This window comes from Bufo gargarizans, chromosome 4, assembly GCF_014858855.1.
Source record: "Bufo gargarizans isolate SCDJY-AF-19 chromosome 4, ASM1485885v1, whole genome shotgun sequence".
Lineage (NCBI taxonomy): Eukaryota > Metazoa > Chordata > Amphibia > Anura > Bufonidae > Bufo > Bufo gargarizans.
In genome coordinates this window covers 118,898,932-118,917,663 of record NC_058083.1, presented here as the reverse complement: position 1 = coordinate 118,917,663, position 18,732 = coordinate 118,898,932, and the positions used below count along the sequence as shown (strand labels likewise).

Genomic DNA, 18,732 nt, shown 5'->3' with positions numbered 1-18,732 from the left:
TATTTTAATGACTATGAAAATTGTAGATTCACACCGAAGGCATCAAAACTATGAATTAACACATGTGGAATTATATACATAACAAAAAAAGTATGAAACAACTGAAAATATGTAATATTCTAGGTTCTTCAAACTAGCCACCTTTTGCTTTGATTACTGCTTTGCACACTCTTGGCATTCTCTTGATGAGCTTCAAGAGGTAGTCACATGAAATGGTTTTCACTTCACAGGTGTGCCCTGTCAGGTTTAATAAGTGGGATTTCTTGCCTTATAAATGGGGTTGGGACCATCAGTTGCGTTGTGGAGAAGTCAGGTGGATACACAGCTGATAGTCCTACTGAATGGACTGTTAGAATTCGTATTATGGCAAGAAAAAAGCAGCTAAGTAAAGAAAAACGAGTGGCCATCATTACTTTAAGAAATGAAGGTCAGTCAGTCCGAAAAATTGGGAAAACTTTAAAAGTGTCCCCAAGTGCAGTCACAAAAACCATCAAGCACTACAAAGAAACTGGCTCACATGCGGACCGCCCCAGGAAAGGAAGACCAAGAGTCACCTCTGCTGCGGAGGATAAGTTCATCCGAGTCACCAGCCTTAGAAATCGCAGGTTAACAGCAGCTCAGATTAGAGACCAGGTCAATGCTACACAGAGTTCTAGCAGCAGACACATCTCTAGAACAACTGTTAAGAGGAGACTGTGTGAATCAGGCCTTCATGGTAGAATATCTGCTAGGAAACCACTGCTAGGGACAGGAAACAAGCAGAAGAGACTTGTTTGGGCTAAAGAACACAAGAAATGGACATTAGACCAGTGAAAATCTATGCTTTGCTCTGATGAGTCCAAATTTGAGATCTTTGGTTCCAACCACCGTGTCTTTGTGCGAAGCAGAAAAGGTGAACGGATGGACTCTACATGCCTGGTTCCCACCGTGAAGCATGGAGGAGGAGGTGTGATGGTGTGGGGGTGCTTTGCTGGTGACACTGTTGGGGATTTATTCAAAATTGAAGGCATACTGAACCAACATGGCTACCACAGCATCTTGCAGGGGCATGCTATTCCATTCAGTTTGCGTTTAGTTGGACCATCATTTATTTTTCAACAGGACAATGACCCCAAACACACCTCGAGGCTGTGTAAGGGCTATTTGACCATGAAGGAGAGTGATGGGGTGCTGCGCCAGATGACCTGACCTCCACAGTCACTGGACCTGAACCCAATCGAGATGGTTTGGGGTGAGCTGGACCGCAGAGTGAAGGCAAAAGGGCCAACAAGTGCTAAGCATCTCTGGGAACTCCTTCAAGACTGTTGGAAGACCATTTCAGGTGACTACCTCTTGAAGCTCATCAAGAGAATGCCAAGAGTGTGCAAAGCAGTAATCAAAGCAAAATGTGGCTACTTTGAAGAACCTAGAATATTACATATTTCCAGTTATTTCACACTTTTTTGTTATGTATATAATTCCACATGTGTTAATTCATAGTTTTGATGCCTTCAGTGTGAATCTACAATTTTCATAGTCATGAAAATAAAGAAAACTCTTTAAATGAGAAGGTGTGTCCAAACTTTTGGTCTGTACTGTGTATGTGTGTATATATATATATATATATTCCAAATAAATGCAACGCAGCACTCCTTAGATAAAAAGTGAAAAAATACAAAATTTATTAAACACATGTTGATACAGGCAACGTTTCAGCTCTCTCACAGAGCTATTATCAAGCCAAGTGTGGCTTGATAATGGCTCTGTGAGAGAGCTGAAACATTGCCTGTATCAACATGTGTTGAATAAATTTAGTATTTTTTTCACTTTTTATCTAAGGAGTGCTGCGTTACATTTATTTGGATTGTGTTTGGACCCCAGGACCCAGGGGAAAACGCTGGCACCTGAATCATTTGCATCACTTGAAGTGAGGAGTGCTGCCCTGCCATCTTTTGGATATATATAAAAAAATAAAAAAAATAAAAGGGATGCAAAGTCCCCCCCAAAAAAGTGTGTTTAGGACAAGTTCTCGCAATTAACTGGTGCTACAGGGGCAGAGCCCCTCCTTAAGAGCTCTCCACGAAACTTCCTGTTTCCTGTCCTGGATGGAGGCGGTCGCTCTCAAGGGTGCTGTCATGGTCTCAAGGAAAAACGATTACTGGTAATTAATCCTGAATTTTTTGCGGTGTGGAGGCACGGACCTAGAAGCCCACTGAAACACACAGAAGCTCTTCCATGGGTTTCCAAGTCCATACCTTCTGCACTGCCAAAAAATAGGGCATGTCCGATCTTTCGCCGCATCTTGCGAATCATGGACCCATTGAAGTCAATGGGTCTGCACTGTGATGCGGTCCCGCAACAAGGTACGGCAGCCCCACAGTTGTGTGCATGAGGCTTAAAACTGTATCGTATTGCTGATGATTGCTGCTTGTAAATGCTTGAATTCCTACGAGGTGAGCAATACATCAAAAGCAGGACCCCCATCTACTTGATACTCCTGCTCACATCATTGCATCGGCATCAGGGTTCTGATCTCCTCAGCCCAGCAGTGCATAAAATGGTAATTAGCCCTCACATTGTTTTGGGTGCCTCGGGGGCACTTTATTATAAGTCATGCAGTGATTTCCTAGATTTGACTATCACAAGGGAATTGTACATAAAAACTTGGCATAGATTGCTTCAAGGAGGAATTAAACATTGAGATCCTGTGTGGGACTAATATTGTGTGTGAAGCTCCTCTCTTGTGACTTTTTGTTTTCACAGCGTTCTTCATACATATTGAGTCTGAGAAAATCAAATACCGAATGTAGATCTCTTGTTTATAGCTCAGAGCTTTGCAGCTCCGCACATATAACCCATCTGTCATCTCACAGTTCCCGCTTAGAACTTAGTCTGGAAGGCCAGATCGGCACAGCTGTATAATGGACAGCTGCCAAATCCCATGGACTCCAATGATTCACAAAGCTTTGGCACAGAAGTGATGGTTAAAGGGAAAATCTGGGGGAGGAGGTGATTAGAATTTTTTATGATTGTGTTTTTTTTATTAAAAAAAAAAATGTTTTACTCCTAGATCATACATTTCGGTTTTGCTCCCATTTTGCATGAGCTGAACTCAAAGATCTGAAACATTTTCTGCATACACAAAAGACCCATTACTCTCAAATATTGGTCACATATCTGTGTTAGTGAGCACTTTTCCTTTGCAAGATAATCCATCCCACCTCACAGGTGTGGCATATCAAGGTACTGATTAGACAACATGAATATCGAAAACCAGTCAGCATCTGGTGTGGCCACCATTTCTGTCGCATAGAGTTGATCAGGTTGTTGATTGTGGCCTGTGGAATGGTGGTCCACTCCTCTTCAATATCTGTGCGAAGTTGCAGAATATTGTCAGGAACTGGAACACGCTGTCGTATACGCTGATCCAGAGCATCACAAACATGCTCAATGGGTGACATGTCCTGGTGAGTATGCTGGCCATGCAAGAACTGGGATGTTTTCAGCTTCCAGGAATTGTGTGCAGATCCTTGCAATATGGGGTCGTGTATTATCATGCTGCAACATGAGGTGATGGTCCTGGATGAATGGCTCAACAATGGGCCTCAGGATCTCGTCAGGGTATCTCTGTGCATTCAAAATGCCATCAATAAGATGCACCTGTGTTCGTTGTCCATAACAACATACGCCTGCCCATACCATAACCCGACCGCCACTATGGGCCACTCGATCCACAACGTTGACGTCAGCAAACCGCTCACACTAACCGCTGCACACGCTGTCTGCTATCTGCCCTGCCTCTCCAACGTGCCAGACGCCATCGAATGTGAGCATTTGCCCACTCAAGTCGGTTACGATGACGAACTGCAGTCAGGTCCAGACCCCGATGAGGACGACGAGCGTGCAGATGAGCTTCCCTGAGGCGGTTTCTGACTGTTTGTGCAGAAATACTTTAATTATGCAAACCGAGAGTGGCTGGTGTCAGACGATCATGGAGGTGAACATGCTGGATGTGGAGGTCCTGGGCTGGTTACACGTGATCTGCGGTTGTGAGGCCGGTTGGGTGTACTGCCAAATTCTCTGAAACGCCTTTGGAGACAGCATATGGTAGAGAAATGAACATTCATTGCATGGGCAACAGCTCTGGTAGACATTCCTGCAGTCAGCATGCCAATTGCATGCTCCCTCAAACGTTGTGACAACGGTGGCAATGTTCTGTGTGATCAGACTGCACATTTCAGAGTGACCTTTTATTGTGGGCAGTCTAAGGCACACCTGTGCAATATTCATGCTGTCTAATTAGCACCTTGATATGCGACAACTGTGAGGTGGGATGGATTATCTCGGCAAAGGAGAAGTGCTCACTAACACAGATTTAGACAGATATGTGAACAATATTTGAGAGTAATGGGTCTTTTGTGTATGTAGAAAATGTTTCAGATCTTTGAGTTCAGCTCATGCAAAATGGGAGCAAACCCAAAAGTGTTGCGTTTATATTTTTGCTCAGTGTATTATATATCAGTAAAACCTTTACCTTATAGACTACAAGCTATCGGACGATGCAGCACTCACAGGCGAGAGCTACTTGGAATGAACCAAAGTAGTAGAAAAGGAGTAATGACAGGAATCACAATTGGGTTTTTAAAAACAATAGGGCACATTTATTAAGACCAGCATTTTAGATGCCGGTCTTAATAAGCCCTATAGCTGGCGGTGGATTCGCCTGAGTTGTGTAGAGGCGCTGGCCCCTTCATAACTTCAGTATATCCAGCACCGATTCTAAATGTAAGACAGCTTACTTGCTGTCTTGCATTTAGACCATTTTCTATGCCTAAACCAGGTATAGAAAATGATGAATGAGGCGGGCCTGCCGCCCCTCCCCCTTCCCCACGCTCACTTTTTTAAACCTGTCATGAGTGGGGAAGAAGTCGAAGATTCTGCCGCATCTTAGTGTCAATTAGGACTCCCCTGACCCATTTTCACCATGTAAATTAATCCCCCTGGTTTGTTCACACCTTGTAGGTAGCACTTTCTGTGGTTGTATCCATCCAATGCCATGATGCACTTCTCCTTTCTCTGCCACACCTCCAGCGCCACGCCTAATGCCCATCTAGTTTATAGCTCCTCCCACTCAGCTAGTTAAAGAGGACCTTTCACCTGAAAATGCAAGTTAAACTAAATATATACCCTTACTTGCCGGCCCCCGGTGGTGCTTATTCAGTTGTTCATTTTGCACTCAGTGCCCCCGTTTGTCTGCGGTGCCCCCCGCAATATTTTCCGCCTTCTATGCTAATGAGCCATTCGGCTCAACTGGGCGGGCCTGCAAAAGTTCTCCGCGGAGTGTCTTCCTTCTCCTAGGCATGGAGCGCATCCAATCAGCGTGCTCAGCTCTTAGCCAGGGAGAAGAAGCTCCGGTTCTCGCGAGATTCGTGAGAACTGGAGCAATTTCATCCATCCTGAGCCGCGAGAATCTCTCGAACTGGAGCTTCTTCTCCCTGGCTAAGAGCGGAGCGCGCCTATTGGATGCGCTTCGTGCCAGGGAGAAGAATGACACGCCCGGGAGAACTTTTGCAGGCCTGCCCAGTTGAGCCAAATAGCTCATTAGCATAGAAGGCGGGAAATATTGAGGGGGGACACCAAGGACAAACAGGGGCACTGAGTGCAAAATGAACAACTGAATAAGCACCACCGGGGGCCGGCAAGTAAGGGTATATCTTTAGTTTAACTTGCATTTTCAGGTGAAAGGTCCTCTTTAAATATACAGACTCCTCATCACTGCTCTTGTGGTAGATTTGACACTCCCATGGACATAACATCAGAAAATAAGGAAGAGCAGCATGGATATGGTCATGTGGCCACAGCCCAGAATAGAAGATGGCATTCAAAATAAGGTAAAAAAAAAATACAGCATTACAGCATGGTTATTTTAAAGGGGTATCCACAGGATAGGTGATAACTATTAGATCGGTAGGACACGCACAGATCAGCAGTAGGAACCCGACCTCATGGAACGGTGGCACCGTGCCCCCTGCAGCACCCTGAAATGAACGAAATGGCCAGTTGGGCATCCGTGCAGCCTCTCCTTTCATTTCTGTGGGAATTCCGGAGATAGTACTTGACATTCTCATGTGATTTTTGGTAAAATACATATACAGAAACTTCTCTGTTTAATCATATAAAGTAACTTCAGAAAGGAGACAACATATATTGTGTAAATGTTTTACATAGAAACACAGAAAATGAGGGCAGAAAAAGACCACATGGTCCATCTGTTGGAAGCCAACATGGACACTGTTCATAATATTATCAGAAATGGAGCCTATACATTTACAACTCCGTTACTGGACTATGAACAAGCTGTTCCTAGTGCTATTTAGTTATCAACAAGATGGTTTTGCTTGTATCATCAAACACTTTGGGAACATTGTACAATGGCGCTGGGGTAGTGGAGACGACCTAAATGACTTATTTTAAGTGCAAGAACGCCATCCACAGGAAGATAAAAATCATTGCAAACAGGACGCCCTCATTGTGTTACTGGGAACTGACTGGAGAGGAGTCATCAAGAAGGCCAGAAGATACCTGAGTAATAGGTGGAGTTTTCTTTTCAGGTGTTGCTATGCCCATTTCAGCATACTGCATCCTCTTTCTCATAGGCCTCTCCCCTTTTGTGATGCATCTTGCCCCTTTCTGTGATGCATCACTTCCCTTTACTCCACGTTTGGGCACCATGGGTGAGCCTGATGACACAGCATCCTGGTGCCACATACAGATGAAGTTCAAGGAGGACTACTTTCTAGGAGAAATCAGCCTTTCGTGTGTTGCCCTGGTGATTTGTCAACTCTACCAGTAGTTTGGGAGTTCTCCCTTTTTTCTAAGCCTGTCGGACACTTTGGAAGTGTTGGAGAAGTATGCCTTTTAAGACAACTTTTACACTCGCGTTTTGGCTTTCCGTTTGTGAGATCCGTCATGGCCTCTCACAAGTGGTCCAAAATGGATCAGTTTTGCCTTTATGCATTCTGAATAGAAAAGGATCCGCTCAGAATGCATCAGTTTGCCTCTGATCAGTCTCCATTCCGCTCTGGAGGCGGACATCAAAATACTGCCTGCAGCGTTTTGGTGTCCGTCTGACAAAACTGAGCCAAAACTGAGCCAAACACACAATGTAAGTCAATAGGGACCGATCCGTTTTCTCTGGCACAATAGAAAACTGATCCGTCTCCCATTGACTTTCAATGGAGTTCATGACTGATCCGTCTTGGCTATGTTACAGATTATACAAACGGATCCGTTCATGACTGATGCATGCAGTGGTGTTATTGTAATGAATCCATTTTTGCAGATCCGTGACGGATCCGCCCAGAACGCGAGTGTGAAAGTAGCCTAAGTTTTAAACTTCCACCATTTTTCAAGCCATATTTAGGCATGTCTATGCTACCTTTTTGTAGATGAGGTCTCCAGAACTGAACATAGTGCTCCAGATGTGGTCTCACCAGTGCTGCACACCGTGGGATCACCATCTCCCTATTTCTATGGCTTTTACTTCTAGCTATGTAGCCGATCGTTGGCATCTCTGCTTCTGCTCACAAACTGTCTGTCAGAAATGAGAACCCCTAAATCCTTCTCTTCTGAAATCCTGGTGAACATCACACTGCCAAAACAATACTCAGAGGATTCCTTCTCTCAAACTGCAAAATTTTACATTTGGAATCGCTGAGCTGCGGTTTCCATTGTTTCGACCATTATGTCTACCATACAGAACAACAGAATGACAATTATGCAAAGTTCCTTTTTAGCGTTCAAACTAAATGTTGGGGGGAAGGCCTGGAGAACATTGAGCATGTTAGCAGTGAAGACCACAAAACCTCACTTGCAAATGTTCAAGTTAATGTTAGTTTTTTGGAGAACAAGACAGCCTTTCTTTCTGTGGTCCAAGTCTGTCTTTTTTCCGTAAGCAAGGAATTGAATCAACTGCTAGGTATGCAGAACTGTGAAAGGCCGTCCTGTCCCTCTTGAGGAGGTGCTCCGCCAGACAGGAAAAACACACAGCTTGTTTGATTAAGTCTCTGCCATTTCTATAGTGGACCACTGGAAGGCTACAAGCTGAGCAGCAGCATGCTTCCAATTCTGCTCGTAATAGGTGTGTGCGCTCTCATATATTATGCTTACTTTATGATATATTTGTGTACATGTATTTATTGACTTATAGTTGTTTTATATTGATAATGAAGAACATTTCTTTGTGCTGTAGATGTTGCTTCTAATGGCAGATGTGCATTTTCTGTAATATTGATGCTATTATACTCTTTCGTAAACATTTCTTGCTCGTTTCTAATAATCTGGCCATCTAAGGCTACTTTCACACTTTCGGCAGAGGAGTCCGGCAGGCAAAACGTATGTTAACTGATTGCATTTTAAGACTGATCAGGATCCTGATCCGTCTTACAAATGCATTGCAAGAACGGATCCGTCTGTCCGTTTGTCATACAGACAAACGGATCCGTTTAGATTTTTTTTCAAATTTTTACCGGTCTGGCCATGTGCACACCGGAAGGACGGATCCGGCATTCTAGTATTTTGAATCCGGCACTAATACATTCCTATGGAAAAAAATGCCGGCATTCAGGCAAGTCTTCAGTTTTTTTGTCCGGAGATAAAACTGTAGCATGCTGCGGTTTTCTCTTTTGCCTGATCAGTCAAAAAGACTGAACTGAAGACATCCTGATGCATCCTGAACGGATTGCTCTCCATGCGGAATGCATTAGGATAAAACTGATCAGTTTATTTCCGGTATTGAGCCCCTAGGACGGAACTCTATGCCGGAAAAGGAAAAACACAAGTGTGAAAGTACCCTAAGGCTACTTTCACACTAGCGTTTGGGTGTCCACTTGTGAGTTCCGTTTGAAGGGGCTCACAAGCGGCCCCGAACGCATCCGTCCAGCCCTAATGCATTCTGAGTGGAGGCGGATCCGCTCAGAATGCATCAGTCTGGCGGCGTTCAGCCTCCGCTCCGCTCAGCAGGCGGACACCTGAACGCTGCTTGCACCGTTCGGGTGTCCGCCTGGCCGTGCGGAGGCGTGCGGATCCGTCCAGACTTACAATGTAAGTCAATGGGGACGGATCCGTTTGAAGATGACACAATATGGCTCAATCTTCAAACGGATCCGTCCCCCATTGACTTTCAATGTAAAGTCTGGACGGATCCGTTCAGGCTACTTTCACACTTAGAAATTTTTTAACAATATAATGTAGACGGATTCGCAAGTGTGATAGTAGCCTAAATTTGCTGCCGATCACCCGATGAATGAGCAAATCACTTGTTCATCGGGTGATCCTGTCATTTGTGCAGGCACTCCAACATTGATTAGATGGTGGGTATAGGCACTTATATATTTTTTAAAATAAAACCTTTAGAGAATATGGACACACTTTCGAATGGATTATTATTGCTTTGTACTCCTTTTGGGCTAAAACAATTTTTCCATTAGGTCTTTATTAAAAATGTACAGATGTTTTTCTTCAGCAGCCGACAGGTTTTCCACTGCAAACCACTCTGTTTCCGTATGACTGAATTGATCTTAAATGAATGTTTGAGCTCTCAGGACTTACTGTTAAAACAAAAACTACTCTACATTGCAAATAAGCATACTATATTAGGTTTTACAGAAATGTACCAGTATCCATGGTGAATAAAATCTTCCAGCTTGTATCATCATATGAGTAACATTTAAAGTGCGCCCAGGTGGACCACTTGGCCGTACAAGCCACAGCGAGATTATATTAACTGGTTAGAATCAAATTGTTTATTCCATGAAAATAAAAATCAGACATAATATAGGGCATTACTTCTAACAAAACTAGAACCTGCTCTGTACCTCACATGGATCCACAGCTCCCTCCATTCATTACTTCAATTGCTTAGCTAGATTGTGTTCAGCCTGGCAGCTCAAGGGGTATGTCCTTTCTGCTGAAGCTCTTTAACTATCGCAGCTCACGGGGTGTCTCCTTTCTGCTACACCTATCTCCTTACCACAGCTTAGGGGGTGTCTCCTTTCTGCTACAGCTCTCCCCTTACCACAGCTTAGGGGGTGTCTCCTTTCTGCTACAGCTCTCTCCTTACCACAGCTTAGGGGGTGTCTCCTTTCTGCTACAGCTCTCTCACTGTAAGGATCACATCTTCTAACAGTAGATATGGCTGGTGGCTGATGGACCTGAACACATGCAACCAACTCAGTAGGTGGTCGTGCACTTTAATAGACAGATTAACAATTAATGGTGGCGTAACCTCTTTAAAGAGATTGTTCAGCAGGGAAGACTCTCTTTTTAAAATTAGTCCCTCTATGCGATCAACTGGTCACCAGGGCTGTAGATGATGAAACTGAATATAATCATCTTAGGAGGACATTCACATGACCCAAAACCCGCTTCTACACCATTACAGAAGAAAAACTCTCCACTCTACTCTCCAAATCTCATCTGACCACCTGTGCACTTGACCCAATCCCATCCCACCTCATCCCTAACCTCATCACAGTGTTTATCCCAGTCCTAACTCACCTCTTCAACCTATCACTAAACTCTGGTGTCTTCCCCTCTGCTTTTAAACATGCTACCATTACACCCATCCTCAAAAAGCCTTCACTTGACCCATCTTCCTTGTCCAGTTATCGCCCCATATCACTTCTTCCGTATGCCTCAAAGCTACTTGAACAACATGTCCATTCAGAACTGTCCTCCCACCTCTCCTCCTGCTCCCTCCTCGACCGACTACAATCTGGCTTCCGACCCCACCACTCGACCGAGACTGCCCTTACCAAAGTCACCAATGACCTACTGACAGCCAAAACCAAGAAACAATACTCTGTTCTCCTTGACCTATCCTCTGCCTTCGACACTGTTGACCACTCCCTTCTGTTGCAAACTCTCATCTCTTCGCATCACTGACCTGGCCCTCTCCTGGATCACATCATACCTCACAGACCGGATGTTTAGCGTCTCCCACTGCTGCACCACCTCCTCGTCTCATTCCCTCTCTGTTGGTGTCCCGCAAGGCTCTGTCCTAGGACCCCTGCTCTTCTCTAGCTACACTTTTGTCCTGAGACAGCTCATAGAGTCCCATGGCTTTCAGTATCACTCCTACACTGACAACACACAAATCTACCTCTCTGGTCCAAACATCACCACCTTACTATCAAGAATCCCACAATGTCTATCTTCTATATCATCCTTCTTCGCCTCTCGCTTTCTAAAACTTAACATGGATAAGACAGAATTCATAATCTTTCCCCCATCTTGTTCAACCCCCCCAACAGACCTATCTATTATGATCAATGGCTGCACACTCTCCCCAGTCAACAAAGCCCGCTGCCTTGGAGTGACCTTGGATTCTGCCCTTTCCTTCCGACCGCACATCCAAGCCCTTTCCTCCACCTGCCGCCTCCAACTCAAAAACATCTCCCGCATCCGTGCTTTCCTTAACTTTGAATCTGCAAAAATACTTGTACATGCCCTCATTATCTCCCGCCTAGACTACTGCAACATTCTCCTCTGTGGCCTTCCATCTAGCACTCTCGCACCCCTCCAATCTATCCTCAACTTTGCTGCCCGACTAATCCACCTCTCACCCTATTACTCCTCTGCCTCTCCCCTCTGCCAATCCCTTCACTGGCTCCCCATTGCCCAACAAATTCTCTTCAAAGTACTAACAAATACATACAAGGCCGTCCATAACCTGTCCCCTCCCTACATCTCTGAGCTACTTTCCCGATACACCCCCACACGCACTCTCCGATCCTCACAAGACCTTATTCTCTCCTCTCCTCTTATTGCCTCTGCCCACAATCGACTCCAAGATTTCTCCCGTGCATCCCCCACGCTCTGGAACTCGCTACCCCAACACATCAGACTCTCACCTACAGTGGAATCCTTCAAAAGAAACCTGAGAACCCACCTCTTCAGACAAGCCTACAACCAGTGACCCTGCTGCCTCTATACCGCCATGACCAACTTAACCCTCACCTACTGTGTCCTTCTCCCATACCATGTAGATTGTAAGCCCTCACGGGCAGGGCCCTCTCTCCTTCTGGACCAGTCTGTAACTCGTCTTGTTTATGATTAGTGCAATTGTCTGTATTATGTATGTGCACCCCTTATCATATGTGCAGCGCTATGGAATGAATGGCGCTTTAATAATAATAATAATGACCATATCCGCAAATGGTGAATGCGCAAAACAGGGATACCGGCCGTGTACATTACTCACTTTCCCCTTTCGCAGGTCCAGCACTATGCAACAAATCCCTATTCATGTCTGCAAAATAGACAAGAATAGGACATGCTATTTTTTTTTTTTTTTTTGCATGGCCGTGGAACAGACATACGGATGCAGACAACACGCCATGTGCTGTCCACATCTTTAGCGGCCCCATTGAAATTAATGGGTTGACCTCCGATCAGCAAAAAATGGGGGTCAGATGCAAAGTGAAAATGTGGTTGTGTGAATGGACCCTAAGAATAATGGAATTGCCCTAATACGACATTCCTGTTTTTTTGTAGTGTTATATTGTAACCTTTGTTTTCTGTCATTTTGTCTCCAGTCTCCAGATGGCTACCTGTCAGCATGCAGCTTAAGACGCACACCCATGTTCTCCCAGGTAAAGGACACGGAGGGGCATCTGATGTACAAAATCCAGTGACAAGCACAGAGTTAATTTAGTTTTGTGTAAAATATCGTTGTGTCTGCAGTGGCCGGGATGTACCAGTAAGTAACGTACTGGATGATTTAAGGCCAGTAATTAAAGTAAACACGTTTTGCTGCAGACATTGTGGTGAGCTGTGTATACACCAGGGTGCCATAGGAGACCGGCTGTTTGAGGCCAGCGCACCGCAGGATAAAACAGACTTGTCATTCTGGGCTTTCCACACCCTAGAAATTACAGAGCAGCTGGGAGCTGTGTGTATTATAAAGATGGCTGGAGGATAAACGGGTATAATTATGTGTATAAAGGATATTCATAATTGAACAGATACCCCCGGCGCATATCAGATTCATATAAAACATAGATTTCACTTTTACAGCTGGCATAAAGAAGGAATTTTAATGACATAAGTCGTTTTCTGGATTTGTCTTACTGGGAAATATATCCTCATATCATTTTGTTTGCATATTTACAGGCCTGTAGCTGTATTCTTAAGCTTCTGCCATACTTGACTCCAGTAGACGGGAATCTGGCCACCTGTGCGGTATTAACCTGACCGCTGTTGTTCCGGCGGCATAGTTATATATGTGCTCACTGCCTGATGGACTATACTAAGGGCTCGTTCACACGACCGTTGGTGTCCCGTTCCCGGTGCTCTATCTTTTTGCGGAACGGAGGGATTGCAGACCCATTCAAGTGACTGGGTCTGCGATCCCCATGCGCCTGTCCCACGAAAGTTGCCCGTGCATTGTGGACCGCAATTTGCGGTTCACAGCACGGGCACGGGACATCAACGGTCATGTGAACGAGCCCTAACTCTCAGATACCTTTGACTAAATTGACAGCTGAACTCGGGGTGTCCCCTCTCCCTGTCAGAGCTCAGGGGGCTGTGTCCCCTCTCCCTGTCAGAGCTCAGGGGGTTGTGTCCGCTCTCCCTGTCAGAGCTCAGGGGGCTGTGTCCTCTCTCTCCTTGTCAGAGCTCAGGGGGCTGTGTCCTCTCTGCTGCAGCTCTCACTGTAAGGGCTAATTCCGACGGCCGTATGCTGTCTGCAAAAATGTGGATCCGTTTTTTTCCGGATTAGATGCTGTCCCATTCACTTTTATGGGGCCTTTTCTTCCATTGCACGGCTCAGCAAAAAAAATGAAACATGTCCTATACGTGTCAGTGAACATCAAGACATGACCCCATTGAAGTCTATGGGTCAGCAAAAAAACGGAATACAATCAGTTTTTTTGCGGACATGCTGAACTGTCTGCAAAAAAACGATCCGCATTTATGCGGAGAGCATACAGCCGTCTGAATGAGCCCTAAGGGTCACATCTTCTACCAGTAGATATGGCTGGTGGCAGTTTAGGGATGGACCTGAACACATCCAACCACCTCAGTGGGTGGTCTTGCACATTACTAAACTAATTAAACACCATGGGGTGCCATTACAGTACAGACCAAAAGTTTGGACACACCTTCTCATTCAAAGAGTTTTCCTTATTTTCATGACTATGACAATTGTAGATTCACACTGAAGGCATCAAAACTATGAATTAACACATGTAGAATTATATACATAACAAAAAAGTGTGAAACAACTGAAAATATGTCATATTCTAGGTTCTTCAAAGTAGGGCTGCAACGATTAATCGATGTAATCGATTATATTCGATAACTGGATTCGTTGTCGACGAATCCAGTTATCGAATAATCGCCGATTCGTTGCTATTCGGGCGGGCGGTCGCTGCATCTTTATTTTACCATTTTACAATGACGCTCCCGCTCCTGTAACAGCCAGGCAGAGCGGACGGCGGCGTAACGTCACTCACTCACGTGACACGCCTGCTCCGCCTCCTTCATTCATGAAGTGGGCGGAGCAGGCGCGTCACGTGATTGAGTGACGTTACGCCGCCGTCCGCTCTGCCTGGCTGTTACAGGAGCGGGAGCGTCATTGTAAAAAGGTAAAATAAAGATGCAGGCATCGGGGCCGGGGCTGTTAGGGGGAAGGGGGAAGGGGGAATCTGTCTATGGCACTGCTATGGGAAGGGGGGGAGGATCTGTCTATGGCACTGCTATGGGGAGGGGGGTCTGTGCACTGTTATGAGGAAAGGGATCTGTGCACTGTTATGAGGAAAGGGATCTGTGCACTGTTATGAGGAAAGGGATCTGTGCACTGTTATGAGGAAAGGGATCTGTGCACTGTTATGAGGAAAGGGATCTGTGCACTGTTATGAGGAAAGGGATCTGTGCACTGTTATGAGGAAAGGGATCTGTGCACTGTTATGAGGAAAGGGATCTGTGCACTGTTATGAGGAAAGGGATCTGTGCACTGTTATGCCCATAACAGTGCACAGATCCCCCTCTCCATAACTACGCCGTCCACAGATCCCCCATAACTACGCCGTCCACAGATCCCCCATAACTACGCCGTCCACAGATCCCCCATAACTACGCCGTCCACAGATCCCCCATAACTACGCCGTCCACAGATCCCCCATAACTACGCCGTCCACAGATCCCCCATAACTACGCCGTCCACAGATCCCCCATAACTACGCCGTCCACAGATCCCCCATAACTACGCCGTCCACAGATCCCCCATAACTACGCCGTCCACAGATCCCCCATAACTACGCCGTCCACAGATCCCCCATAACTACGCCGTCCACAGATCCCCCATAACTACGCCGTCCACAGATCCCCCATAAGTGTCGTCCACAGATCCCCCATAATAGTGTCGTCCACAGATCCCCCATAATAGTGTCGTCCACAGATCCCCCATAATAGTGTCGTCCACAGATCCCCCATAATAGTGTCGTCCACAGATCCCCCATAATAGTGTCGTCCACAGATCCCCCATAATAGTGTCGTCCACAGATCCCCCATAATAGTGTCGTCCACAGATCCCCCATAAGTGTCGTCCACAGATCCCCCATAAGTGTCGTCCACAGATCCCCCATAAGTGTCGTCCACAGATCCCCCATAATAGTGTCGTCCACAGATCCCCCATAATAGTGTCGTCCACAGATCCCCCATAATAGTGTCGTCCACAGATCCCCCATAATAGTGTCGTCCACAGATCCCCCATAATAGTGTCGTCCACAGATCCCCCATAAGTGTCGTCCACAGATCCCCCATAAGTGTCGTCCACAGATCCCCCATAATAGTGTCGTCCACAGATCCCCCATAATAGTGTCGTCCACAGATCCCCCATAATAGTGTCGTCCACAGATCCCCCATAATAGTGTCGTCCACAGATCCCCCATAAGTGTCGTCCACAGATCCCCCATAAGTGTCGTCCACAGATCCCCCATAATAGTGTCGTCCACAGATCCCCCATAATAGTGTCGTCCACAGATCCCCCATAATAGTGTCGTCCACAATTTGTTTTAATATGGCCTTTGAACATAATTTTTCAAGTAAGATCATATAAACCTCTCTGTTTGGTAATTTTGTCATTTTTTCCGATTAATCGATTAATCGTAGAAATTAATCGGCAACTAATCGATTATTCAAATAATCGTTAGCTGCAGCCCTACTTCAAAGTAGCCACATTTTGCTTTGATTACTGCTTTGCACACTCTTGGCATTCTCTTGATGAGCTTCAAGAGGTAGTCACCTGAAATGGTCTTCCAACAGTCTTGAAGGAGTTCCCAGAGATGCTTAGCACTTGTTGGCCTTTTTGCCTTCACTCTGCGGTCCAGCTCACCCCAAACCATCTCGATTGGGTTCAGGTCCGGTGACTGTGGAGGCCAGGTCATCTGGCGCAGCACCCCATCACTCTCCTTCATGGTCAAATAGCCCTTACACAGCCTTGAGGTGTGTTTGGGGTCATTTTTCTGTTGAAAAATAAATGATGATCCAACTAAACGCAAACCGGATGGAATAGCATGCCGCTGCAAGATGCTGTGGTAGCCATGCTGGTTCAGTATGCCTTCAATTTTGAATAAATCCCCAACAGTGTCACCAGCAAAGCACCCCCACACCATCACACCTCCTCCTCCATGCAACCAGGCACGTAGAGTCCATCCGTTCACCTTTTCTGCGTCGCAAGACACAGTGGTTGGAACCAAAGATCTCAAATTTGGACTCGTCAGACCAAAGCACATATTTCCACTGGTCTGATGTCCATTCCTTGTGTTCTCTATCCCAAACAAGTCTCTTCTGCTTGTTGCCTGTCCTTAGCAGTGGTTTCCTAGCAGATATTCTACAATAAAGGCCTGATTAACACAGTCTCCTCTTAACAGTTGTTCTAGAGATGTGTCTGCTGCTAGAACTCTGTGTGGCATTGACCTGGTCTCTAATCTGAGCTGCTGTTAACCTGCGATTTCTGAGGCTGGTGACTCGGATGAACTTATCCTCCGCAGCAGAGGTGACTCTTGGTCTTCCTTTCCTGGGGCGGTTCGCATGTGTGCCAGTTTCTTTGTAGCGCTTGATGGTTTTTGTGACTGCACTTGGGGACACTTTCAAAGTTTTCTCAATTTTTCGGACTGACTGACCTTCATTTCTTAAAGTAATGATGGCCACTCATTTTTTCTTTACTTAGCTGCTTTTTTCTTGCCATAATACAAATTCTAACAGTCTATTCAGTAGGACTATCAGCTGTGTATCCACCTGACTTCTCTACAACGCAACTGATGGTCCCAACCCCATTTATAAGGCAAGAAATCCCACTTATTAAAGCTGACAGGGCACACCTGTGAAGTGAAAACCATTTCAGGTGACTACCTCTTTAAAGAGAATATGTCGCCTCCGGCAAGCCCTTAGAAGTGCAATAATACATGTGTAGAACACCTGCCGCAGACTCTGGATCAGTCCTTTTTATGTCAATACACATTGCTATTTCCCTGTTGTTTCCCTGTCATGTAAAGTGAATTTAAAAGATTTGAGAAGGAATAAGCTGACGTAGGCTACATGAATAAATATATTTACTAAGTGGGATTAAATATACGATAAGGCAAACAAATCACATATAGAATAATAAAAATAAAATAAACATCACTAGCCTAAATGGGGTGGAGACTCCGTCGATCATGCTATAACCCATGGCTGTCTACTATGTTATAACACATGACCGACACCCCAGGGTGTACAAGAGAGATGGGGCAATCATACTCGCATCCTACCTAGGATGAAGGGCCTGGTGGAGTCTCCTGAGGGAATGTGTGTCACAGAGTTTTAAAACTGTTGGCCCCTCCTCCAGTGTGCAGCACGCATGTCTCTGAGATCACTCAGGAATGTGTTGTTATCAGCACAATGGGGGATGAGTACTATCTCTAACCCACTTCATTACAAGGAAAACTTGTGAACTATTACACAGAGTTTTAAACAGAATTAAAGGGGAGAACCAATCAGTACCTAAAAATACCCTTACAATACATTGCCCACACAAGGAATACATTGAGAGGACTTCTGTCCGTGCGCACATAATGACAGGACTTTAGGTGAAGTCCTCTCTGTGTATTACATGGCCGGTTTGTGGGCGTATAGTGGGGGAATAGGGATAGTACCGACATACAAATTAATGATCTGGAGTCAGCATCAGGTGTTCTATACATGTATTCTTGTACTTCATAGGACTTGCCAGAGGTGACACATTCCCTTTAAGTGTCCTGGTGCAGGCCGCAGTGCATTGGCTGTACATGCTGTACAGGGATAAGGGGGCACTAATTAAAAGAGCATTATTACTTATTAAAGGGGCACTTATTGCTTATTAGAGGGCATCTGTCAACAGATTTGCACCTATGACACTGGCTGACCTGTTACATGTGCACTTGGCAACGAAAGGCATCTTTGTTGGTCCCATGTTCATATGTGTCCGCATTGCTGAGAAAAATAAGGTTTTAATATATGGAAATTAGCCTCTAGCAACAACGGGGGAGCTGTCATTACACCTAGAGGCTCTGGTGTCTGTGCAACTGCCGCGCCGTCTGCACTTTGATTGACAGGGCCAGGCAGTGTTAACATGATCACATCTGGCCCTGACTTCTCCTAAAGTCAATGAAAGTGAAGAGGGGCAGCAGTTGCACAGAGACCAAAGCCTCTAGGTGTAATGGCAACGCCCCC

General features: G+C 45.5%; 1 protein-coding gene across 2 annotated transcripts in view; it reads left to right on the top strand.

Annotated features, from left to right (window-relative positions):
- Window positions 1-18,732, top strand: part of PXYLP1 (2-phosphoxylose phosphatase 1) — a 95,796-nt gene that overhangs the window by 67,367 nt on the left and 9,697 nt on the right. For both annotated transcript variants that reach the window (XM_044291753.1, XM_044291752.1), the window contains exon 3: window positions 12,576-12,632. In XM_044291753.1, coding sequence (XP_044147688.1) covers window positions 12,576-12,632 — 57 coding nt within the window. The remainder of the gene's footprint in view (window positions 1-12,575; window positions 12,633-18,732) is intronic.